Below are 26,903 nucleotides of genomic sequence, written 5' to 3'. Positions count from 1 at the left end.
TTGTTCAGGCAACAGATTAAGTCGGCCCAAACGGGTCAAGTGAGACGCGAGGGCAGGGCCCTTACCCCTTTTGGTCGGCCCTCAACCAATGACGATGCGATTTGTACGTCCCCATGGTGGGAGCCGGTCTATCTGTAGAACGGCCACTGGAGACGGCTGATAGAAAGTACGCATGTACGTTGAACTTCTTTTGCACCGTACGTAGCCCACCGCGCTAATCGTACGTGTGTGTGGGGGGGGGGGGGGGGACAGGAAACTCAACACAACAACAAGCAGTTAGAAAGAAATGATTTTTCAATCTAGATTGAAAAGTGCATAGCTCTATTGGCTTACGAACATCCGAAGGAAGAGCGTTTCAGGTAGCCGCAGAAGCGCATCAGGAAGAGTGCAATCCAGTGACCATCTTTTGTTCGACGGTTAGACAAAAGCCGCTGCAAGGATGACCATAGTTTGCGTGATGAGTACAGCAGCTATGTTAAATCTGTTGAAAGTGCTGTCGTTGAGACTCAATGTCCTGCTGTGTGTATGAATGTAATCGGGAAGGGGGCAGTTGTAATAGTTGGACCGCTTGTGCCGGATGGAGGCGGCTGGTATACCAAGACTGACGATGGAATTACACCGAGAGGAGAGTGACAGGGGGAAGACCTACATCCCAATGGGTGCAATTGGCGTGTTTGGTGGCATCAATGACACTGGTTATGATGGACTCTTCATCTCGAAGATATTCCTAAAACGCTACCTTTTTTTCCCCCAAAATGTATTGAGTCACGTGTGGGGCGGATGATAAATGAAGCAGAAATCGGACAATGTAGATTAAACAAAAATCGAATTGGACATGCATTACACACAAGATCCGAGCACATCATTGCATTGTCATTTATACGTTTGAAAAGCAATACACAAAATACGTTGATTAAAAGGCTACACTTAAATTTTTTTACGTAACTTTACTTTATTTGAACTAGCTTCCTCATATGTTCTCCAAATTTGCAGAAGCCTAATTGGATGAAATTTTTATCACAAATCTACTTCATTGATGATAATGCTGCATTGGTCTTTAATTTATAATCTTTACTCTGCATGCTGCTACATTTTATATAGGTAATCAGTTTTGTTCCACTCGCTTTTTTTGCCGATTTCAGGAATTTGGGCATTGAAAATTTAATTTGCCCATTAAAATTATACATATTTTAAGACGTATATTGAGGTTCTAATGCTTTATGAATTAAATAACGTACATCATTACAATACGTGCCGTATAGAAATTGCAATTTATTCCATTAATTCGTTTAATTGCTTTTGACGTATCAACAATTACATATAAGCGATGTGCAGTACTGACGTACGTTCAGTTTTGTGGATTTGGTTGGAACGCAGTACATCCAATGTAGGATAGATCAGTTTGATAATTGAGTCTCAGGCTTCTTTTGCAATGTTACTGTGCTGCACTAATCAGCCCGGCAGTGTTTTGGAGAGGGTTCTTGCCTACAACCTCATTCAAATCAGCAGCATTCATTTAACAGACCCCACCGTGCTGATGAGAATTATAGTCAAGAGTGGCGAGATGTTAACTACCTCGCCTGGTGTACGTGAGGTTCGTGGCTTAGATCCCAACCCTGACGTCTGCTGTATATTTGGAGTTTCATTGTCCTCCCCGTGTTTTTTTCTCCTGGTCCTCCGGGTTTTCCCCAATACATTTAGAAGTATGCGTTGAGAGTATTTGACCGTTGGAAATTTCCACATTATGATAAGCCACTTTGTTGAGCTATCATTTGTGGCCAGGTCGCTTCTGAAAAAGAGCTATGTAGCTCAGTGGGTCTTACCTGCTAAAATAAAAATATATATATAGTTTGTAGTTTTAATGTATGAAGTCGAAACCAGTTATAAGTTTAATTGATGAGGGTCTGACCGCACTGTGAAGGTCATGTGTACTATTACTGGTAGGAACGAAGTTGTAAACTGAGTGTACCAGCCTGCAATAGATTAATGTGTCCGTCCGTCCGTCCCCTTTCAATACTTTAACGAAGTGAAATCTCGTGCTGTTGGGTGTAAAATCAGCAATAGACAGCGCAGAGACTTGATATGTCTTATTGCACCCAACATTTGGAAGTCACATTATCTCATTTGCGAACTTCGCTTTTGGGGATGTTTTGCACAATTTTACGTAACAATGTCATAAAATTGCGCAAAATTCCAATGTTCCTACCAGCCCACCCTGCAGGGACCTGTTTAACCATCCTTCACCACACTGGTCCAGTGCAGGATGGTGAAGGGGTGAGGGAGGGTTCCAGATGTAATTTGCCACTGAATTGAGCTCAGATCGGGGCCAGGTTCATGGCGTTAGTACCCTATGACTACTTACGCCACCACTCTGCACCCCCCCCCCCCTCCACAAAAAGTCACAAGCCTGTGTAAAAATATATTAAACATGAGCACCTCATAATTTAACAATCACTATAATTAGCATGTTCCTGACTGCGAGCTGTTACTGTTCAACATATTTGCGTGTGCGAGTGTGTGTGTGTGGGCGGCTAAAATGCAGCGAGTTGGCACAGTAGGGGGCACAGCGCGTGGCATCTGCAAGTCACTTCAGTGAGTGAACCCATGGCACCTGTCAGCGAGCCTTCGACACTTCACGTGGCTTATTCTTTGGGTCTTTCGGTAAAGTGACGTAGATAGGTTCAAAGAAGATAACAAAAACCTACGACGTTTCGATCGCAACACAAAGCGGTCGTCATCAGGATCAGGATGACGATCGCTTTGCGTTGCGATCGAAACGTCGTCGGCTTTTGTTATTTTCTTTGAAGCTATCTACGTGACTTTACCGAAAGACCCAATAGAATAATAATTCCTGCTGCCACAAAAGCTTTAAGTCGCAGGCTTCACGCGGCCTCAAAGTGCACCTGGCCTGGCACAGGCACCGTGGTGACATCACAGTCATATAGTGGCGAATGGCCGGGTATTGGTGTTGGTGTGTGTGTGTGTACATCGTGACATCTGTGTGCAAAAAACCTCGATAATGCAGCCACAGCAACTGGTAAACGGGGGGTGAATTCTCGATCTCCGCTGACATTATGATGTGCCGCTCGGTCATGTATTCTTGAGCACGGATATGGGGATAAGGAAACAGAGGCAGGGCTGAGGCAGAGGTGGTTTTATCATGAGAAGCGCTCGCCAGGGCCATCCCAGAGTCTTAACTTTGTCCACCTGGGAATCAATCTTCCCTCCCTTCCACACTCCATTATCATTAAAATGTCATTTTATTCCACAATGTCAGTGCCTCGGGCTGTGTTTTGAGACCCTCCCTAATTCAGTGTTGTGTCGAGAACACCGTCACATTCAATTCAACCTGCTCCCCAGACGTGTCAGCGTGTTTCTGGCACCCGTAGCTGATACAACCGCACGGCTGCTGTGATTGTCGACCTCCTAGGAATGCGACAAATGAATCATTAGCGCCGTGGCGGAAAATGTGAGGAACACAATCGATGAGGCGCCTCTGTCCCTCCACTCTTGGACATCTGTGGGAAACGGGCGTGCTAGCTGATCTATTTCTCCAGCAGGAATGCATATTCTGATTCTCAATATAAACCTGTGGTTCGCACACCTCACCAGCCATGCCGTTTTTTTGTTGGGAGGGGGCATGCATATTACACTGATGCTAATTAATTGTACACTCTAATAAAAATGTAAATGCTGTCATATTTGATACGTAGCTAAAGACTGTACGAATACACGTCCTGAAAAGGACTTGTGTTGTTTATATATATATCTATCCCCTGTCCCACATCAACGTGGATGACGTTCACCACCGCAAGTGCATCTCGTGTTTTCACAAGGGCTGGCTTTAATACAAACGTTTTGTTCACCATGGTCAAAGAAAATATGTTGCACCCCTAGGGGGTCAGGCAGCCGAAGGAAGAATGAGGCAAGGCTCGTTGGTCAAAACGTGTCCCTGTGTGTGTATCCGTGTCTGTCCGTGTCTGTCCGTGTCTGTCCGTGTTCACGTGAGCAATGTTGTAGCGGTTAGCGCGCCGCGCTACGAACCTGGCGCCCAGAGTTCGATTTCTCGCTCACGGTCAACACCGGTGACGATTATCTGATCCGGTCCTGGGCCTCCCTTTGGTCGACTCAGCCTCCAATGAGTACGCGGTGCAGTGGTGCAGTAAACATCGCCACTGGGGAGACAAAGGCGGCCGCGTGTGGTCCTGACCACCCGCCCCCTCACGTTCCGTGTCGACCTTCATAGCCGCTCGCTAACAGCACTTGTCTCAACAGTCTGTTTAGGATATATGAGGGACCTTTGTATATATCGCACCGTTTCTCCGTGTCTCTGTCTTTGCTTATATTCAGAATTTGATTTTCCCCTTAACAGGTTTGTGCCCTAGGAGACCAACCAGAATGTCCACCCCTAAAGCTGGTTCTGTGTATACTACCAGAGTAACCCGTGCAATATAAAAACAGATTCATATTAATATTATCAATTCACGATGGAATACAATTTCTGGAATGAAAATGTCGCCAGCCCCTTTCTCTCATTACCTCTTCAAAATAATAGGTACAATATATATTTAAAAACGTTCTTTAGTCGTGACAATACCAACATTCTTTAGCAATGGCTGAATTCTGAAAAAAAAATCAACTCTTACTGCTGTCTGCTGCTTTCATGCACAGCAGTTAACTATATTTCAGTCTTCTGTGGGATAATCTGAATTTTTTTTTAAATGAACATAAACTGTCCGCAATGATTAAACTGTGGCCGATTTGTATATTTTTTTACACTTACATTTAATCTCGGCAATGTCTGACCCTCAAATAATAATCAGTCTCTTCTCATTAACTCTGACAACATTGGCGTCCTCACAATCAGGGTGTTGAATAATGTGCGCGCGCTTATTTTTTTGTACAAGTAACAGTTTCAGGGAAGGGTTATTGCCTCGTGGCATTGCCACCTCGCCACATTTTAACGCAGTTAATGAAAAAAAAAATGTCCTTGCCTTTGTGTAAGCCCCATTGTAACTGGAAGCTCTTCATTACAATGGGCTTTGGAGAGCGAGCACACTTAGTGATGTGAGAGTGCTATTGCGTGAGATTATATTTATGCACCCCAGAGCATGTGACGAAGATGCATTCAATATTTTCGTCTTTCATATATAGATATATGCTTGTTGTTTGCAAACGTTCTTTTGATATAAACACGGGAGCTCTTTCATCATCAGCCCTCCAACCCTACTGCTAAACATCAGCACAGAGACACGGACAAGACCGGTCACAAATACGCTGCTGGACTTCTTGTCTCCCCAGTGTCTTACGCGGTGAGCATTTCTCCTCTCTTTTTCGGAACTGAAGAAATCATTTGGCGATGCTGCGTTGGCATCGGTTCACAAGCACAATTTATATATATATAAAAAAAAACTGAACATATTTGTCAATAATACCTGGTCATTGCTGAAACGTCACCAATTTTATGTATATATGTAAAAAAATGTTTTTCTTTATTTTTAGGCAGTGTTAATGATGAATGTGTTTTTATATATATATATTTTTAGAATTTCTCTTTGACCTCTAGTGAAATGCGTTTGCCGAGCTTGGTCCGACCTCCCAAGGAAAACAAGAGCAGGGCCGCATCGAGTGCAAAACCAAATGCATCTGAGGCGGTATTTGTGCATTCACTGGTGACTGAGCCTGAGACCATCAAACTTTCTGCACACGAGAACCCAGCGCTTTGACCGAGAATCTCAGAGGGCCTTGCCTCAGTGGCCAGGCATGGGGCATTAGCTCCCTGAGCTGTCCGGCCACCTCGTAATGAAATGCCTTCAGTGTGGCGTGTGTGTGTGTAGGTGAATGAAACAGCTAACGTAAGGCTTCACTGAGAAGTAAACATGTTCAATGGGGTTTGCTTTGCCTTGCAACACTCTCCACAATGGTCAAATGTTGGCCAAAAAAATTACGTGCCCCGAAAATGTACATTGAGGTGTTTGCCCATCCTTGTTGGTGGCCCTGAGCCTGAGATATAAAGTCCACATTATCAAGGCAGGGACCAGTCTTTATATAGGACAACAACTGTTGATTTCACACAAAGTGGTGCCTATTTTATTCGCCCCACGTAACGCTGGGCAGACCATTGATGTGGATTTCAACTTTCAACAGCGCCAACTCGCGGCACCACTTGACAAAGTGAAGAACACTGCGAACAATGTGAATAAGATATCTCATGAAACAATGATGAACAAATAATCTCTGCACAGACAACAGTGATTTGACCTTTTGTTGGCTGTGATGGCCTCAAAGCACATCCATGTTTGTTTGGCAGCCTCGTGAAACAAAGGATGCGATGATTTTGATATATTTTTTTACAGAAACAAACGCTGGACCAATTATAAATTCATGCACAACTGGCATTACATTTTCTTTTTGGGCCCCGTTTCACCACATTTCAAAGTTTTCAAATTCAGCACGGCCAATGTTGACTTAAATCTCATCTGACAGGTCTGTCGAGATTCCGTTTTCTGTGAAGTAGCAGAATTAGGGGATCAGCTTCGTGTTTGGTTAAGAGCGCTGCGGAGACGAACAACCGCTGACAGAGCGACTCCTTAAATTAAAAATGTTATGTGAATTAATGGCTGCGCAATGTGTTAGTACAACACATACACATGCGCAGTCATGGATATCTTCCATAAATTTTGCGGTGATAACTAAAAAATAATGAAACATATACGGTAATGAGCTGTTTTAATTTTATATATAAAGCATGTAAAATCATGGACCCCCAAAACAAATTATTCATCTCATTTTGGAGCATGCCCATAAAGCTAAACAATAATAAAAAAAACTGTTTTATATGCAACATTTATTTTGGTAATGTTAGAATGTAAGTTACGTGATACATTTCTGACGTAGAAAATGTGATGAATACCACATTTAAATCCCTAATAATATTTGCTACCACCACCCGAGTTGAAATTTATTATGTAACTGCTGTGGGTAGAGCACAAATTAAAATATGGATGGTAGGGCAACTCTTGTAGCGTACTTACTGCCGATCCGAACTCAGATGACATCTGGCCGGGCCAGGGAGCTGTGTGTGCCCAAGGCCATTCAGTTTGCCGATATGTTTCACGCTTGGTGTGTATCGTTGAGTCCAGCTACTGAAGAGTTCTACTCACTCTTATAACGAGGCAGACCTTTGAACTTGGCATGACGATGGCAGACAGGTGTGTGGGGGGGGGGGTACTGTGACACCAGTCGCCTCACGAAGCTACGCAGCCGCGTAGATATTTAAAACCACGGTGCAACACACTGTCACAAATTACAACAAACGCACATTTTACTGTACCCTCGTCTAACCGATGCTAAAACTGAATGTTGTCTAAAACCACATCTTCTAAACATCGATTGATTACCATCACACGAGGATTGTCCAGGTTGGACCTTTACAGTCTGGGACTTTGCATCTTTGTTGAGAAGGCAGGAATTGGTTTCTTAGCAAGATCTGGTTACCGGTGTTATGTTGAACTTGATCACAGTCAACTGCACACTTGTGATATCCTTAGGCTGACCGGGGAATATGCCTGGGTTTGTTTTTTTGTCGAAAAGTTTGCAAAGCTATATCACCACCATTCAACCCCACAAATAATCTCGTCTCGTGAAAAGGGGGTACCATGCTCGGTTTGGTAACCTGAATCACAGTGGCTGAGGGGAAGGGATGAGTTGACAGAGTAGGAGTCAGCTGGGTGTGGAAGTAGGCCGACCGCACGGGGCTTCGGTTTTACATTGGGTGTGGCGACCGTTGGGCCTGGATGTGGCGTTGCATCCTGGGCCATTCCTGGGCCAGCAGGGTCCTGGTTACCATTGATTGCACATCTCTCAATGCAAATATGGTGATTGGTGTTGCACTAGCAGTGGTTTAAAGGTGTTTCTATTTTTTTTTTTTAAAGAGGAATCTTCTTTCGGGGGAGAAGAATTAGAATGAGGTCTATGCTTTGCGGTCACTTACACAATGCCTCGGCGCGATTGAATAGCGGCAGTGGTGCTGATCCAGGTATGCCGAATACAATCTGTGAAGGCAAAGGTGCAAAATCATCGAGTTACCTATTCTTCTTGTCTTCTGGTCAGACATCTGGGAGGAGGTGGGATTGCCCACACTTCACCCCACCACACGTGGTCTGCCTCTCGACGAGCAGCCAAAACCTGCGTCCGGGTTATATTCAAATTTTCTCTTGGCACCTTTTCCAAAGAGAAAATAAATGGTCAAGGTTTTTGTTTTGGTCGCTTTATGCAAGCTTGACAACAACTATGCAATGGCTCAATGGAATATCAGTGGCTCTCCTCTGCATACACGCAGTACTGATACAGCTTTAAGGATTATAGAACATCCCACGCTGTTCCGTGCTTTGATGTCCTCCGTCCAATGAAGGTGACAGGTATTAGAGTGCAGATTAATTGTACGTATAGTCATGGGCCCTCAAAATAAGTAAATAAATAAAAAATGCGCTCCATTTAAATCATTAATAGACGGGGATGGAAGGGAATTGGGGTTAAATTAAATGTCAAATGGTGTTTGTTCAGGGAAAATAGGCTGTTATTTAAACCTCAATCTCGTTGTTTTTAGAATGCAAAGGCAACAGTGTTGCTTGTGCGTTATGTAATTTCAGGTCAAGCGGATGAAAATTGTAAAAGTATAAATTTGGACAGAGCTACTTTAGAAACTGTGAGAAATAAAATCGAGCTGACGGTGGAGGTGGCTGGGGTGGTCCAGGGGTCAGAGAATTGAGCCGGAGCCACTGAAACACTCATTTCGGATTCTGGGTAAAAGCCACCTGTGATTAAACTGGCTAAACATTATTTTGGTCCCAATATGATTTCCCCAAAAAATAAATTCCTTTGAATTACATTCTCATATCTGTTTTCACATTTCCGCCCCCCTCCAATAATTCTAATTGTTTCGCCAAAGCAACCCTTGCCAACTTTGTTGTAAGCACATCTTTGTGAACATGCGCTTAATAGTCTAAATATATATTGTAGTGGAATCGCAGAGCCATCACAACAAGTTTTTTCGCTATTTGATGTAAAAACTGAATTGTAGTTGCAATTGAGCACAGATAAAACGAACATTCATCCTCCAACACACGCGAAAAAGTTAAAGGTTAAAGCCATTCCACGAGTCATGTTTTATTGGCGTTAAAATATATCACGGAAGACTTAAAAGGAGCCAAACTCATCTCACGTTTATCTTGAATTTTATTGCTTGTCAGAGATTACTTTTTTGTGTTTTTTGTTTAATCCTTTTTTTGCTTCGGTTAAATTCCCTGCCAACAGTGGTGACAGCAAGCACTTGCAGGCTGCACCTTTTCCACTTACAACTGAAACACACAGAGGGTTCAACTAGTAACACAACATTTCACGTCCTGATTTCAAGGCTTAGAGATAGTTTGTACTCATTGAGAAGTGCTGGTTAGAATCTGGAACCCAAGGAACAACGTTTTAATCCACGGTGTTAAGTATGGTACATTAGTTGGTGCAGTAATACATAATAATGTTTAGTTTTATTTTGCGTCGTTCATGAAATTTTCATTTCACAATTTCTGAGGAACCACAGATATGCTTCCAGTCACCAAGGCGGTGAGCCACAGCTAACAAATGCCCAAGGTCTGCAGTCCTCTACATATTAAGATGTTTTCAGCCAATGAATGCGAGTTCATACGTGTGGGAGGAAACTGGCGCATCTGGCGAAAATCCACGCGTGCAAGGGGGCAATCCTCGATCCCTCACACAATTGACAGATGCACTGCCTTCTCCTGCCAAGCCAGTGTATGGCTCCTCAACACCCACGGAAAGGGAGTTTTGCAACATCTGCATGTGGTCCGCCAGCCCCCGCTGCGTTCAGAGTGCTGGATTACAGACTTGTGGCACCACCGCCCGGCTAAGGTGGAGAGAGGACTCGACTCGCTTGACTCGCAATTGCAAGGTTGTGTGTTCAAATCCTCTCTAGGGGTCAACTTAGTCCACATCTCCCTGCGGCGAATACAATTATCCTACTTTGTAGAAAGTTTATCGGGAGCGTAGAATTAACACCACTTAAACGTCGCTATGTTTTTGGTTATTTCTAGGTAAAGCCCACTGAGTCTTTTAGCTCTCTTTCAGAAGCGACCTGGCTATCACAAATGGTAGCCCAGTACAGGCGCTTATGTGGAAATGTATAGCAGCCAAATGCTCTAAAGTAGTGTTCATTTTATAATTTCGGGTCACCAGCAAAGGCGAGGATCATCCCACCGTTTGGTACAGGGAGACACTTTGCCTAGAACAGCTACTCCCGTATTTGCCAGCGCCATCAGTGAGAATTTGCTTTCGGGTATGGCAAGCGCAGGTGTGACTTAATAAACACGCGTGCACCTTTGCCACCGATGTAAAGATACATGTATGCGTGCACTGCAGGGCTGAGGAAACTTGGACCGAAATGGTCCCTTTCAGCGCCGTTTAAAGGGATGGCACTTTTTCCTCTGGTACGGAAGACTTTTGGAACAACTCCTCACCACAACGAGTGCATTTTGCATAATACAGCTTTTTTTTTTTGGGGGGGGGGGGGTTAGATCGTGTAAAAATATAAATGTGAATCACTGCAGTCACGAAAGCTTTAAATCTAAATATAAATGTGTCGTTAAACCCGCCACCACCCGACACAGCCAACTAGTAAGGTTTGTCACGTAAACAGAACGTGCCCATTTGTTACTAGTACAGCACACCGGTGTGTTGGAGAGCCAAGCCACAACATTTACAATCTTAGTACGACGTTACACATTTATATATTTGCGCGATCTAACCCAAAAAAACCTGTATTATGGATGATATTGGTCGCGAAAGCCTACGTGTTAAACTAAAGGGCCGTCCATAAATGACGTCACGCGATTTTTGACGATTTTTGACCCCCCCCCCCCCATCGTCACACGGCGTCACGAAAAGTCAGACCCCCCCCCTCAAATATGACGTCACAAAGCTCTGCCCCCTCCCCCCCCCCCCAAAAAATAAAACATGCTTCAAATCGCTTTAAACTATTGTCATTGTAGTGCGTATTTAATGTGGCGCTGCACTCTGATGTTGTAGGAGAAAAGATTTACTAAAAAGTCTATTTAATTTAGTAGAACGTGTTGTCTGTATTTATTTAAAGTTACGCATTTTGATGTGACGTCACATTTCTCAACCCCCCCCCCCCCTGGTCACACATCGTCACAAATCTCTGACCCACCCCCCCCTAGGTGCGTGACGTCATTTATGGACGGCCCCTAATGCATTTTGGATTATAATTGTCCCGTGACCAGCCAACGTGTCCCTTTTGTGTGCGAGTTTGTGACCTAGACAGCAATTGTGCTGGAGTGCTTGCCGCTGGACCAGTTTCCCGGGGTCCACATTGACGCCGCGTCCCCATGGCAACTCGAAAAGTAGGCCAATTCGGTCCACAAAACAGAGCGAGTGAGTTTCGCCCGGATTCCTACGGTGGCCTTACCGGGGGCCGCGCAGTCAAACCCTGAAATGCGCCACGTGGCTCTCTTTCTCAAAGGAGCCACACGCACTTGTTCCCCGGCACGTCTCGTGCAAACGGTGGCGACGCAATGGGGGATCGTCAAGGCAAGAGAAACGTTCTGAGAGTGACCGAACGCTAAGGAATGCTCAGAGTCCCGTGGCCCTTGAAGTGCTGGGGCAATAAATGAGCTGTGCTGGATTGCTCTTGTAATGGGCCAGAACTGCTCAGGGTCTGCCCCCAATGGTTCTGAAAACGTAGCGTTATAATCTAGCGGTGGGAGATTACCAAAGTTTAAAAAGTCTTCAGGGTTTATTTATGCTGAAACAAAGGGGTTCTCCTCGCGTCGCCTCTGGTTGTATTTGATCCAGTGGTAGAACTTCCACATTTGCTCTAGCAGGGGCCAGTCGACACATGAGCGTAATCGTTTTTGACATCACGCAGAGGTGACACACATTTTACTGGCTCAGGACGAATGATGGGCTGGGGATTCAAATGTGCAGTCGCCTAATCGTGAGGCTCTAACCACATCGCGACCGGTTTTTGTTCCGTACAAACATGCTTTACCACACTCATCATACAATGCGATGACATATGAATGCATTAAGGAATGAGTGTGTCAGTCCAATTGTGAGCCAAGTTAGCAGTCTGTTCATTGGATGACAGCTGTTGTTGTCCTGAGAAAGTGGTACTTAGTTTTTACACGTCCGTGCTGCCCACCACTGTTTACTGGGTTATGACAGCACTCTAATGTGCGACTCCGTCAAAGGATTATTCCCCTTCACATGGTGACATTTTGCACGACATGGAGGTAGCTGCAGGATGTCGGGTAACTTGACAATGATAGTGTCAGACCTGGGGATCGCAAGTTTGCGTGTCACATCTCAACCAAAGCACGGCGTAACAAAGCGGCGCATTAATCTTGCAGCGCCCCGCGTGCCTGTCTTGTCGAGCACGAAATGTGCCCATGGTGGAGACAAATTCAGGAGCGGCCGATACTTTGTCAACTCCGAGTGGGTCGCATTTGAGCACCGCTGCTCGTTCCGCATCTAACAAATTAGCTGCCGCAATCCGACGCGGCTGGCTTTTGCTTTGTCTTTGTCTCGCGCGAGGGAGCGCACATTGGCCGCCGTCCGATTCGTAGTCACAAGCCCCCCTCGTTGCGGGAGGACATCGGTCATTCTGCCCGTGATGGTGATGATGATATTTTCAGTGGAGAGAGAGAGAGAGATGAGCGAGCGAGGCCTGGCTGCTCGTTACAACATCTCGCGGTGTCAATGAAATATGGGGTGGCGGGGGTTATTTTAATTCTCGTTTGCTTTTGGTTGTGCGGGTTTTTTTTTTCGGGTCACGGGGAAGCAATGTTAAATTAATTGAATTAAATGATGAACGACATGGAAGGATAAATGAAAAAAAAATGGGTTGTAAGTGGGTTCGTTCGCTCCATGAACACACTGGCTAGATTCTTGAAAAGTTCTTTGGCTAATGGTGTTTTGCGTTGTGCTCATGAATTCCCACGTCTGCCTCAATTTGTTCTTGTTAGAATTCAGTGATCGCACGGAACTTTATATTTTTGCTTTTAATCATGGCCTTCATCTCTTGAATCTCACCCTGCACCCGTCGCTCCCGTCGCGGCTATCACTCTTTATCATCAAAATTTTCGCTTTAAAATACTCCACCATCATGAGCTTTAGAATTATCTCTTGGCTCATTAAATCATCGTAAGTCACTTGAAGCAGGCACAACATCATTATTATTTGTTCATTTTCAACGACTGTGTCTCTCAATGACAAATCCTATATATTTTATTTATTTCATTCCATAATCAATCTTCATATAAATCGTACTCCCACTTCCGCTGTGCTTTGTACTCCCTGGCTTCCTCACCAATGTCACCTTAGGGATTCCTCTTATCTTGATTTCTGGAGACATCACCGACCCAGCGGGTGTCTCACTCCCTGAATTATTACACTAAGTGGTGTCTGCTCGGGCCTATTATCGAGCTCATTGTTAGATGTGTGGCATCACCCTTTGACATCCCCCGACATTACACTTGCACATTGCTACCCTTCATGTCTGTGTGTACGCTGAGCTTCTTTCGCCGCCGTCCGTAGCCAACCGTGCTCATCGGAGGTGCGGATGTGTGCGACGGTGAGGAGGGGATTGTGGCCTCAACGAGATCACGTGCGATGGTGGCTCCTTGGGGGAGCCTTCATTCAGCAGTGGATAGATCATGGCTGACGACGATGACGACAAAATGCGTCATTGTTGTACCCAAAGAAACGTTAGATGAAGACGTGTGTGCTACGCGTTTATCAACTCAACCACAAAGCGAGTTGGTTGTTTGGATTTGCATTACTCCGTTAACTTTTAACCCATATATGTATGTATGTTGAACTTCTTTCGCACTGTACATAACCAACTGTCCTAATCGGAGGTGCAGGGGGAAGGACGATAAACCAAACATGAAAAATAGTTCTCGAGAAGTGACTTTTCAATCTAGATTATTTAAAAGTGCATAGTTCCAGTGGCTTCCCAATATCGCGAGGAAGAGCGTTCCAGACGGCCAAAGAAGAGCATCTGAAAGCGCGCGATGCGTCGACCGCCCTCTGTTCGATGGCTGCCAAAAGCCGCTGCGAGGATGACCAGAGTTCGTATGATGGTTCATGCTTTTTGACGAGATCAGCAAAGTATCGTGGTTCATTTGTGGCGAGCACTTTGCGTGCAATGGGCGCGACCTCGTGACGTGTTCGATCGTCAACCGGAAGCCAATGCAGCTCGGCGAGCACTGGAGTGCCCCGTCACGACCACGTGCAGCCCACACACTTTGCAGTGCCCCGTCACGACCACGTGCAGCCCACACACTTTGAAAGCAAGTGAGCGGTCAAGGTCACGCACACCTAAAATGTGGCTCCTCGAAGTCAAGTTTAAAAAAAAAAAACAGTTACCCAGTGAAGTCGGGATGCTGCCGTGGTGCTGATGGTCAGCACACTAGACTTGTAATACGTAGGTCAGGGTCCCGACGTGGCAGTTGGAACAATGATGCAAGTTTCTGAGATGCTTCTCCACCACCACCCCCCAACTCCACAGACCTCTCCACTATCTCTGTCCACTCGGCAGTACAGGCAGAGTTTGGCTTCTGTGTGTTGGGGCGGGGGGTGGCAGCGGTTCGCTTTGTCCCTCACATTAGGAATCGCGGGTGTGTATCATGAATGTATTTATTTCTGTATCTTAATTGTAAACTACTGAAAATGAATAAATAAAGGTGTCCAATTTGGGAGGGGCATTGCCCCCCCCCGCCCCCCCCCACCCCAAGTAACCGTGGTTAGTCGATCGGTAAGTCAGATGTGGCGGGGGGTTAAATGTGGGTAATTGCACTTCTTAAAACTGTGTGGCCAGCGTGTAAGAGCAGGCCTAGATACAAATAATCTCTCGGAGTGTCTCTCCAGAGCTCCTTCTGGTGGAATGCACATCTGCCAGCAGTACACTAGCCCAAGTAGTCGCAGGGCTGCACCCTTGCTTATTAACCACTCCCAAGTCGTGTGGCTCAATGTAACTCTTGTGGCCACCTGCAACATTACAATTGCGCTGCAGTGAAAATGTATTTCCCATAATTTTACAGATATTCTTCAACACCTAGGAAGCAGTTAAGAGATTAAAATTGCTCTCCACGTGAACACATTTACAATATCGTGTCATGGAGTGTGATCACTTAAAATTTTAACTTAAAGTTCCGTTTGCAAACTCCCATTAGCAGTTCAATGCAATTACAATGCTTTTATTATTATTATGTATCCGATGGGGTTTTTTTCGTATAAATATTTAGCAATTGAACTGAATTTAATTTCCAACATATAATTATATCAATGCGATGTTTTAGTTTACCATTATTAAATATGTATTCGTTGGCAAAATTGCAGATGCATCAGTTTTAATTGTGTGGACTGGACACGTGAGAAAAAAAAAACGAGAATCCGTGGATGAGATTGCATTTTCATTCAATCAAGCGTTGTCTTTTTTAACCGTACATAATTTGTGTAAATGACTCTATATTCACATCTACATTATCATCTACAAATACATTGGAGAGGGGCTGTCTATAGCTCCCTCCAGAGGAGACCCTTCCGCTCGTCGTGGCATGAGTAATTGCAAGGATCCACCTTCACCAGCCATCTACATTCTACTCGATTGCATCTTTTCTGTCTGCGAGTCAGTCGCCAAGTCAGGCATACAGCTGCTACTTAAATATATTGTTGAGCATACAGATTTGAGTTAGGACTGATTTTGACCGGAAGGGAGTCAAGGACCTGTTGCCTTGATCGTGAGCTGTTAATGAATTATTGGCATTGAAGCTAGCTCAGAATAACTGTGACTGAGCATGTGCACCGTGGATGATCTTGTTAAGTATCGCCCATTTCTAAACTAATTGATATGAGCGTAGAAAATCTGGTAATTTATTCGTAACAATTTCAGGAAACAGGGAACACGGGGGGTGGAGGGTGGGGAGGGAGGGGAGCTTGAGTATCAGTTGACATGTTTCTATTTTATGTACATCTATGTCGTTGTCTAGGTGGTGCTAAAGCACACGAGCTGACAAATACCTGTCATCAGTCGGAGACTGACTTAGCCCATCATCCCTCTGGGGTGCATAAAGCGAGGAACATTGTCATAGAAAATCTAAAGTGATTTTTTTTCCTACAGCGAGGTTGATCCCTGCCAAGGGGATGTGGAACTTCTACCACTTGGCTCATAGCAGCCACGAAGCAAAAGTTCACGTTTGCGTTTAATAAAGATGCGGATGCAACATATTGAAAGAAACGCAACAATGCATGGAATATGCACACAGTGTTCGCACTGTGCCCGTAAAATAATTTATTTATTCAGAAAAAAACCTTAGCGGATCTCCCAAGACAGTTGAGCGTGCGCCATCGGCTTATTCATTAATTTTGCTCATTGAGGTTATTTTTAAATGAGCAAACACTCTTACACAACGTGTCTCCATGCTCGCTTTCTCGCTCGCAACGACAGGGCGATCCACGTATCGATGCCCCACTGTTTGATCACGGCCCTCTCACGACGGACCGGTTGACCGCCGTTTGTGAAAGCGACGGCTCCGCATGTTTCATGAGGAGAGCATTAACAGGCGTAGAAGCTATTTGGCGGGAGTCATGATCGTGAGAGGCTCTGAAATAAAATGCTGCTTTCTCTCCGCAGTGATTCATCCCTATTATTTTCACGAGTTTTCGAGGAATGGGTCACCCTGCACATAACGCACCGCAAATGCGACGCGTTTAAAGTATCCGAGACGTGCGTGTGTGTGTGTTTGTGTGTTTGCAGTCAGCTGACAGCCTCTTTAAAAAAAAAGAAAAACCGGAACGCGCGTTCGCTTTCCAAGTAAGCCTCGCGTCGCTCTCGCCGCCGTGGCAGGAGCTTCTTCTGCCCGTGCGGCACCTGCCAGATATAAACTGAGCCGCGAATAAAAAAAAACAAAAACAAAACAAAATCATAACAAAAAAAATAAAAAAAATACGCGGGCGAGGGGTAGCAGTGCGCGTGACGGTGCGGCGGGCCGCGCATGGCAGGGTGATTGATTGGAATACTTTCGCGGGCGTGTCGGGCGAGAGAAGGGGTGGGAAATGGGGCCCCCGGCACGTTCTTTTTTTTTTGACGCAAACAATGAAAAATGTGGCACAGTGCTGGTGCCGCTGGAAGGCCCTCTGACTGACGACGAACGCTTTTGCCGTGACGCAGGGCGTGAGCCGTGTGGGGCAATTGTAGCGCGGGGAATAATTATCAGGCAAGTGAACAGTGCCAGCGAACAGACAAATATAAACCTTTTCCCCCATGGACGTGGAGCCCGCCGGTTTTTTTTTTTCCGCACGTACCTTTGGCTTCCGGTGTAAGGTCCCCGTTAACGCTCTTCGAGCCAGGTTCTATCGAGGTAGCCTCGCTTTCCAGCCACCTGTCCAAAGATGCCTTAATAGTTTCTATGGCAGTGAGCAGCATTCCATCGTGAGTTTGGTGATCCCTTTGTTTGGATGTACAAAGCGTACTTAATGTGTAAACATTAAAAGTACGGTGTGTGTGTGCTTGTGAAGGCCTTTTGTGCATTCACTGCTGGGTGAGGGCCTGGTCATGTCATGCATACTTTGACCGTATTTCGCCACACTGGTCACTGTGGGTTATAGGCAGGGAGCCTAGATGTGGGAGCATCGAAGTACAGTACAACAGTTGTTTGTGGATGTTAGCCACCCATCTAAGCACTATCCAGGTTCAACGCATGCTTAGCTTGTATATAGTGAGATTGGGTGCATTCTGGGCGATTTGACAACAAGCGGAACTGTGCACGCAGCATGTGGTGAAATTCTGGGCCAGGAGAATGGCCTGCAAGTGTGTGTGTGTCACACTTGTGAACGGCCCGCATCGAGCTGTTTGGGTTATCTCGTGGAAGGGGCTTAGGTAACCATTGCATTTGATTAAGTCACAGCATGACGGCACAAGCGCGCGTGTGCCGGAGGTTTGAGATGGTCGATGCGTGGAGGGTTTTGGTTTTCAGTCGGCCGATTATTTCCCTCCATGAGCAGTCATGCCAGGTAAAGTTCAATTGAATAATTCATTGATTTTTCTCCACAACTCACATTAACCATATTGGAAACGCTGGTGCTGGGATGCCCCCCCCCACCCCCGCTGATTTAAGGCACACGGGCATGTGTATGCTGCACGCGTTGGAATGGAAATTAAACCGGGAACTTGATATCCTCCTTCCTTAATATCTGGTGCTGTCTTCATTTAGGTAACACGTGAGTGCAGATAATGAGGAGAAAAGGACTTACCCCTCCCCTTCCGTGCCATGGTATGTGCCGCAATCTGTGAACTGTGCTGGTTGTAGCCGACATGGGTTTAATGCTTTCAGTGTGGATTGTACCATGTATAATGGAAGTGAGCGGGTGGTAAACTCGTACAGATGTGTTGCCGAAATGTACTTGGCCTACGTTCGCATGCCCCCGTGTGCTTATTTGGCGATCGAATTGAATGGCAAACGCAGGATGAATGAAAAATTACAAATATGTGGTTTCATTCATAGCAATGGTTACAAAAGAAACAGTGGCTGATTTTATTAATTCAGCCAAGCGCACGGCTTATTCATTTTTTTAAATTATGTTTCGTAAAAATACGTGCCAAAGAGCCATTGCCTGCACATACATCTCAATGTTGATACATATATATCAGGGTGCTCTACGAGTTTTATTTGGAATTGTTTTCGATCTGTTATTATAATATATTTTTTCCTCTTAAAAAAAGAGAGAACAGAATCAGATAATCGGATCTATCAATCATGGATCGGAATGTGACACAATCAACATCCGGGTCATGTCATGATCTGATAGGATTATATTTCCTCCCCCCACCCCCCACTTTGCAATGTCCATCGTGTAGAAATCTGAAATGGTTGCAGGAATCGTGGTGCAATGTGTAAATCGATATTATATATATTTTTTTACCATTTGTAGAGCATGTAGATTCGGCTCGTGCTGTGTGTCCCTGCTGCGTTGTGCCCCGTGAGATCGGAATCGTGCACAGACAATATGACTCTCTGTTAACTATAATAACAAATTAAATGAGCATGATTGTACATGGGTTATCAGTGGGTGGCCTTCTAGCTTGGTTATCCAAGTGCTCGTTCCTTATCGCCACTGAACAAAATGCACAAATAGGGTTAGAATAAAAAACAAGATATTAAAACAAAGTTTTATTTTTTATTTCTAGGCGATTGTGTGCTGAATATGCCAAATGCAACGCTATTACCTGGAGCTCGATTAAAACTGTAGACCCGACTGAAAACACGTCTCTCGACTCAGCGTGTGTTTTTTTAACTGGATAAATAGGTAAAAGGACAACATTATAGCGGCTAACACAAAAATGAATAAGAATAGGCTCTGGCAATACAACAACAGGAGGTGTTAAGAAGTGTAAACACCAAATAGATACACCGATTGCAAGGCATCAAGTCTGCATTAACCACGCATGCTGTACTTGCGGCAAAAGCATGCGAATGAACACGCTCCGATGCAACAACTATTGGTCTGCATCTCTACTTGAGTCGGTCTCAATTCGCTTCCACTTGGTTAAGTAAAGGGTGCTAATTATTGGTGTTTGCGTGTATCAATAACGTCAAAGTCAGAGTGATTGCCTGCCGTAATTGCGTTGGGGCGCTCGTCGTGTCCATGGGCAACATTGCGCCATTGGTCGGAAATTCACATTCACCTGGTAGAGGTCACTCTCCTCCATTGGGCTTGCCACCTGTACTGGTGGTAGCTGTCCTGGGGAGATCTGTCAGACATTACAAGTCCTGGGTCTCGTGAGTTGCGTAATTGCACAGCACTCAAGCCAATTAATGTACACGTCTTTCTCCCCTCTTCCAGCACTGTGAGAAATTTTCATTCTTCCCATAACAGATCAGATTTATTTGGTACATCAGTGGTGGCAACCCACTGTTCCCGCACATCCGATCGGCACGGTTGGCTACGTACGGTGCGAGAGAAGTTCACCATACATACAGACAACCCTATTCTCTCCACGCATTCGTCAATAACACTGTGGCCGTCAAGGGCAAAACAAAAGGTGACGTTTTGGGCAATGGTCCTTCTGCATAGCACATAAATAGAGCGGCCAGAAATATAAGAGCAGATAAGAGTCGAAGACGTCACTTCGTCAGAATCATAAGATTTACCATTAGAATATTTATACTGGAGGAATCCGATGAGCTCTGAAGCTCTTTTTCACAGGCGTCCAGTAGTTTCACAGATGCCCAGGAGTTTCACAGATGTCATACGTTCTTTGTTCTCTCCGTCGGATGGATGTCGTTTACTTCCAGCTCGGCGTCTTCGTGATCAAGTCAGCATTGGGATGTCCTCGTCTCCACTGGCAGCCCCGAGCCAAATTCCACATTCTCGTGGCGGGGGACACATCTCTATTTTCTAAGACGAACGCTGTCGATTTTTCCATTAAGTGGAACTTATTTTATCGACTGGCAGAGGTGACGTGGACTGAGTTGACTCTCGACCTGAAATTGAATTTTTCAACATTTTGAATGTGAGCGGAGCGCCCGAAGCACTGCGGATGGAATGATTCCCACACGCTCACTCACCCCCCATGCCCATTTTTTAAATGAATTACCATTACTTTCAAGTCAGCGTGGAAGAGTAGACCAAAATACCCCGCCTGGCGCGGGGGGGTTGGGGTCTGCACACTTTCGTTCAGTGGAGACCCTTCCACCAGCACTGGCAAGAGCACGGGAATTGCTTTACGTTCGCCAGTCAGTCAAAGAATCGAATCTTTTGAGCATTTCGGCCAATGGTAGCGGCTTATATAGTGGCCGCCGCGGGGACGACATGACCCGATGACGGATAACGCGGAACATTTAACAAAAACAATATATCTATAAATCGTCGATTTGCACGCGGCGTGTATCGTGAGCTCAGTGCTCGATGCTAATCGACGCGGGTTCTGTACCGTACGCGAAACCGCCGCCGCTGCATAGGGCGTCCGTGGCTGCAGCGCGCGTGCGTGCGCGTCTGTGCGCCGCTCGGCCGGAACAGGCGGGAGGGGGGGGGGAGGGCCTCCGCGTTGGACGCGAACGCCGGACAACAAACGGTTAACGCAGCGCCTACTCCGGCTGGGCTCTCGCGTGCGCGCCAGCGCGGCTTCGCCTGCCTGCGGGATGGTCGGCCACTATCTTTTCGAGTGACACATAAATCTTCTTGTTACTTACTGCCTTGTTATTACCTCCTAATGGACTTTCCCTGACCCCCTCCCCCCCCCTCCACCGCCCTCCACCGCCCTCTCTAGCTACAGCCAAAATTCAGTTTGGAAAGATGCATCGGTAGATGGGTAAAAGCGTTAACTCGTAAAATAAATGAAATTTCTTCCCCTCCTATTCTTGTTCCCGTCGGCTTGTTTTATTTCAGGTTATTTATTTATTTGGTGTGGTCAGCCTGTAATGATTGTCACCGCAGGCACATCAATAGTGACACATCAGAGGCCGAGCGTTTAATACCCGCTGCGTGTTTGTTGCAACTAAAACTATTTTTAACACCGTTTCATAATTCCTCACACCGCGCTTGCATGCCAGTCCTTCTTTATTTTGTACGCACGTGTATACATTTTTTTTGCGAGTAGGTTTTCACGCGATGCATATGGACACATGCAATGTGCAATTGGGCAGCCACAATGCAATGCACGATATGCCTTTAAAATGTATGAATTTGATATATTTTTTACATTTAAATTGCACGCCAGGCTAATTGGACAAATTCATGAAACAAAAAAAAACATGCGTAGTGCCCTTCCGAGCATTTGCTGCTGGAAGCTGCAATAGATTTCTCCAATTGTTTCCCCACTTGAGATAATGAAGGGCACAATCAAACACTGCCCCCCCCCCTCCCATCTCTCAATGTGCACTGCTGCTGTTTAGCCACCACCCATGTGCCTCACTCACTACCAATCCCAGTCACACCCCCAAGATAAAGACAAAGATCCCCCGTATAACCTGAAACGGACTTTTGGGGCAAGTGGTTGTTAGCAAGCACCTATGCAGGCCGGCACGACACCATGCCGATGTTCGCACATCGCACCCGATACTCATTTGGGGCTGAGTCGAACCCCCCCCCCCACCAACACACCAACACAAACACCCAGCCCCCAAACTCATCCTCACCCAACCCCCCCCCCTTCCACAGCAGCTCATCACAAACGGCCGTCGTCCAATCCCGAGCGCCCAGATGCTCGTCTCCGTTTTACTGGATTCTGGATTACAGCAAGCAAGGGGTTAAGGCCCCGCTGATGCGATAAAGCCGGCTCCGCTATATTCCCTGCAAGCGGCGTGCGCGCGCGGGCGGGCGCGCGCGCGCACGTTGTGCGAGCGAGGAGCGCGTGCGTGTGTGCGCCTCCCCGTGTCACGCGCCCCCCGCCCGCCCGCCCGACACTCGCTCGCTCGCTCGCTCCGGTTTGGCTGCTCATCGCCAAGCCATCCTGGCCGCTCGTATCCAATTCCTCTTGCCCACAAGTGTTGCGTCGCCGACAACTCGGGCTTGAATATCTGAGAAGTGCTGCGTCGTCGCTAAGGAAAAAAAATAATAATAATAATACCATCGTCGGCGGCGATGCCTACGGGACCAGGTCGCATGCACCCATCGGGAGAAGTTTGCGCCTAGCGTTTTGCGTTTTTTTTCTTCCCTTAAAGATCTCTTTCGTTCTTTCTCATGAGCCAAAAGCGAGACATTGCGTGGCGCCATTTGGAAAAGCTTCGTCTTGCGTGTATAAGTCACAAAGTTTCCACGAACTCTGCTTGAGAGGCGCTCGATCGCCCTAAAGGACGCTGGTGGTGTCTTATTGCAGGAGTTTTTGTTTATTTTATATCAAAACAAGAAGTGAGCTCCATGATGGCAGAGTGCACTGAAGAATCTTCCTTCCAGAGTGGTGAAGGTAACGGCAGCAACTCTCTGTCTTGCGTCGAGCACTTCAGCTGTGTGGCGGCTATGTTTGTGTGTGTGTGCGCGCGCATGTGTGCGTAAATATGTGCGCGTGTGTGTGAATGAAGCGAACGTTCATCCGCGCCGTTACGTAATGATTGCCGTGAAAGTAAGTCATGTTTCGTTGCTGAATGACGAGAGTCGAGAAGCGGTCCATCAACTTATCATTCTCCCTGCCGTGCCAGAATGACGGTTATTATTGGTAACGTCTCCAAGTTGTTAAAGGAAAATCAAATCTTACAAGCAATTGCGTCCACATTTGATCGCGTATATTATTTAACGTGAAAAATTACGTGCGTGTGCCCTCCTGCAAATGAATTTAGTTGTCAGCCACCGAAACGTGAAGAGCTCCTAGATTTTTTTTGTTGGCAAACGTGTGACTATCGTGGGAGTATGAATATACGGCTCCTTTGCAGTCCGCTACTGGATGAAAGGCTTCCTGATACAGTGATGTTCAAGCGGGCTTGTTTGACAATACTTTTCCGTGCTATTCAGTGTTGAGTTTGTGAAGGGACCAATTCAGATATCGCTTGCCACTTGATGTTATCTGTTATTGGGAATAGCATTCAGGTCAAGCGGGTTGATAGTGCGGAATGCTAACAAATGCGCCATCACTCCCTTCCTCCACCATGTATAAATAATACAACGTGGACTGCATGCAGCATCTTAAACGCAACCGCGTTTCAAGTCGCACGTTCAAAAAGAGTGGGCATAGTTATTTAAATATATATTCACACATAAAAAAGGGGCAGTCAGTCATAGGCAAGAGGATTTAGTGGAAGATCTTCAAGCCTTATTTTTTTCAGTTCAGTTCCATTTATTTGGTATAGCGCTGTGAGCCATTCGGCTCTTGAACAGTGGTAAGGGAGTCAACAGCATAGATGACAGGGGTAGTGGGAGGAGGACTACTACGGAGTTCTAAACTACGGGGGGGGGCAGCGGAGAAAAATGAGAGACCCCCCCCCCCCCCCCGCTGAGCGAAGCGTGACTGGGGCGTTGAGCGGGTGGAGGAGGTATATCATTAGACCTCCTTTGCCAGTATAGTCGAGTGAGGTTAGAGGATGGGAGGCGGTTGTCACTGAAGGGGGTGCCGGAGTTGACAGGTCGCACTGAACGACCTTGCGCAACGGCCACTGCGCTGAGCGGCTGTGGTCACTTTCACTTCGAATTAGAATACTTTGGGTGTGCGTCATCAAGGCTTCAGACCCCCCCGCCCCCCCCCCCCCCAGCTCTTGAGAGGATCTCGTGTCTGAGCACAAATCTGTCTCTGTTTGGAGTGCAATTGTGGAAGTGTTTTACCAGCATCCAGGGCAGTTGCGGCAGTAGAGTGGAAGTGGGTTGTCATCGTCTCTGTGCTTGTTGCTGCTAAGTTTGCAATTATAAAATCATAATTGTCCTTTCCCCCCCCCCCACCATGAAGTTTGAATGCAACGTTGCAATATTTTGAGCGATTCTATAAATTTCCAGAGCAGTTGCCCGTATATACTGTAACGTGTAATGTACGTGCATATATTGATGTGTAAGATACCATGAATGGCTGTGTAGAAGTCTCCAACAATGCATCATGATCAATGCTAATTATTCTCCATTGCCCACTAGTATCCGAACATGCGCTGGTGAAGTGTGTCAGAATCAGATATACGGAGGCATATGCGGTTTTGACAGGTTGATGCTAACAAAGCCTCTGTTTGCACCTTAAGAGGCGCTTACTCCCAGCACTTGCCCCAACAGCTTGGGGATAAATGACAATATGGTGTGTCTTCTTGGTTCTTTCGGTAAAGTCACGTAGAATGGGAAAAAAAATAAAAAAAATAAAAAAAAATATTTTATAAAAGATTTTATTATTAAAGAACCAAGAAGATGAATCCCTGCAGTCACGACAGCTTTAAATCGAAAAATATGGTGTGTATTTGCTACATTTTGCGTGCTATATACAGTGCGCCAAAATATTATTGTTTTCACATGCGTAAGACTTAAATGCCTACTGTGGTGTATCATTGCAGATAAGGATTGCTGCACAATCAGTCATTTGAAATTAAATGAGCCTGATTCCCTCTGCCACCTGTAATTGACACATTCTCAGAGCTGCTGCTGCTGATGAAGCTAACTCAAGCAGGCAATCTCGCATCTGAATCACATTATACCATGCATGTGTTTGAATAACATTTTATTGCAAGGATCATTAAAGCCCATAGATGTAACATGAAATAAATAACCACGTGTTTCGTTCTGCAAATGACACTGCGCTAAACTCCATTGAGTCGTAAATAATAATAATGAAATCCACCCATTTTAAATGAATCGATGGATGAAGGCCACGCACTGCCATGTCAGTCATGTTGGTTTGTTTAAATATGCTTCACCACGCTGATCAGTGCGGATTGGTGAAAGGGAAGAGGGAAATACCGTGCCTGAGATCGCTTGCCATCTCGTGTTAGCCCTGGCCGGGAATCGAACTCAATGCCGCCGGGTGCATAGCTCAGCAGGCTAAACCACCGCGCGACCATAACCCATGCAATAAGATTGTGGAGGAAAATCACAAGCATCCATGAAACTCGGGGAAATCAATGATGTAAAACAAAAAAAGACTACGATTTAAATGGTGTCGCAAATTAATTCACCCTCGAGCTTAGCTTGCAATGCAGGCCCAGTGCCGAAAATTCAGCAGCACTGCAAAGTGTTCAATGAATGCTTGTGGAACGTGCTTGATATGTTCCTGCACCCACCCGCAATGTCTGCAGAGTGCAGCTTCATGTCAGCAGCGGAGCAAGCTTGTTGCATGCACGGAGACTGCATGGTGCTCCGCCAAGCTCTGATTGCTTGGCTCCTCTCTTGCAAAGCGGTTATCTGATGTGCATTATCAAAAGCGTGCTTGTGAAGTTGATTTCAAAGTGTGCGAGCGTTAGCTTGGGCGATCATTTCACTAGCTAATGGTTAATCGTCGCAGCTACAGACACAGACACTGCAAGCATTGCCATTGCATTCCATTCATCTTGTTCCTATTGGGAAAACATTAACTAAATAGGGATAGGGTTATTTGGGATTTTTTTCAATTTTTATTTTATTTTATTCATGATGTTTGATGCATTCAAAGTCCTAATTTTATATATATATATTATGCAAAATATGGGCCAATGTGTTCTGGCGTCATAGAGTAATTTACAATTTTGACAATTATGCATAACCAAATTGTATGCATCCCTTTATATCCAAAGTAGAATTTATTTCCCTGCGAAAGGGATAATGAATCCTGAATAACATCTTACGCGGTTAAACATTGTTCGATGCATTCTGCCTGGGATTGTTCGGTCCACGTCCCGATGGGGAAATGTAACTGAATGTTGTAAATGCATTTTGATTGCTTTTGGCTTTCTCATCAGTTTACGCAGTCACTAAATCGAGATTCCCCCGGTCCGCTAATCCGCACACGCGGAAACTAATCCCGTAGTAGTGAACTCGTAATCCACCCGGGTTTTCTCGCGCGTGGTGGATGCGAGAGGGAAGGGACTCGACACGGAGCAAAATCCCACGCGGCGTGGATTTTGCTCCCGAGTTATTGCTCGCACCGACGTGCAGCTTAAACAGCCATCGCGAAGAGGCGCGTGCGTTAGTTGTGTGTATGTGAGAGGGGGTAGGGGCGGGGGGCGGGTAAGCTTCGGAGGGCGCCATTCTTTTTTCCCCGTGTGTGCAATTTGCATCGGCAGCACTGCGCTCTTAAGTTGCCGGGAGGCTGTGCTCGCTTAACAAAGCAGGAGATCGCTTCGCCACTTACAAACGCAAGGCGGAAAGGGCAGCACAAACGAAGCGGTTTGAATAACGCCACGTGCAATGGACACGTACAATGCAAAGGTCTCTCGCGC

General features: G+C 45.8%; 1 protein-coding gene across 6 annotated transcripts in view; it reads left to right on the top strand.

Annotated features, from left to right (window-relative positions):
* Positions 1-26,903, top strand: part of PLCH1 (phospholipase C eta 1) — a 348,896-nt gene that overhangs the window by 103,258 nt on the left and 218,735 nt on the right. The window contains exon 1 of one of the 6 annotated variants that reach the window (XM_076070314.1): positions 22,497-22,996. The exons of the other annotated variants lie outside the window; for them this stretch is intronic. Coding sequence (XP_075926429.1) covers positions 22,951-22,996 — 46 coding nt within the window. The 5' untranslated portion in view covers positions 22,497-22,950. Of the gene's footprint in view, positions 1-22,496; positions 22,997-26,903 lie in introns of those variants that run through there. 6 annotated transcript variants of the gene reach the window in all.

The sequence above is a fragment of the Petromyzon marinus genome, chromosome 28 (assembly GCF_048934315.1).
Source record: "Petromyzon marinus isolate PM22_M1 ecotype Great Lakes invasive population chromosome 28, UKy_Petmar_22M1.pri1.0, whole genome shotgun sequence".
NCBI lineage: Eukaryota > Metazoa > Chordata > Hyperoartia > Petromyzontiformes > Petromyzontidae > Petromyzon > Petromyzon marinus.
Note: the sequence above shows the minus strand (reverse complement) of the source record. Positions and strands in the feature narration are given on the sequence as shown.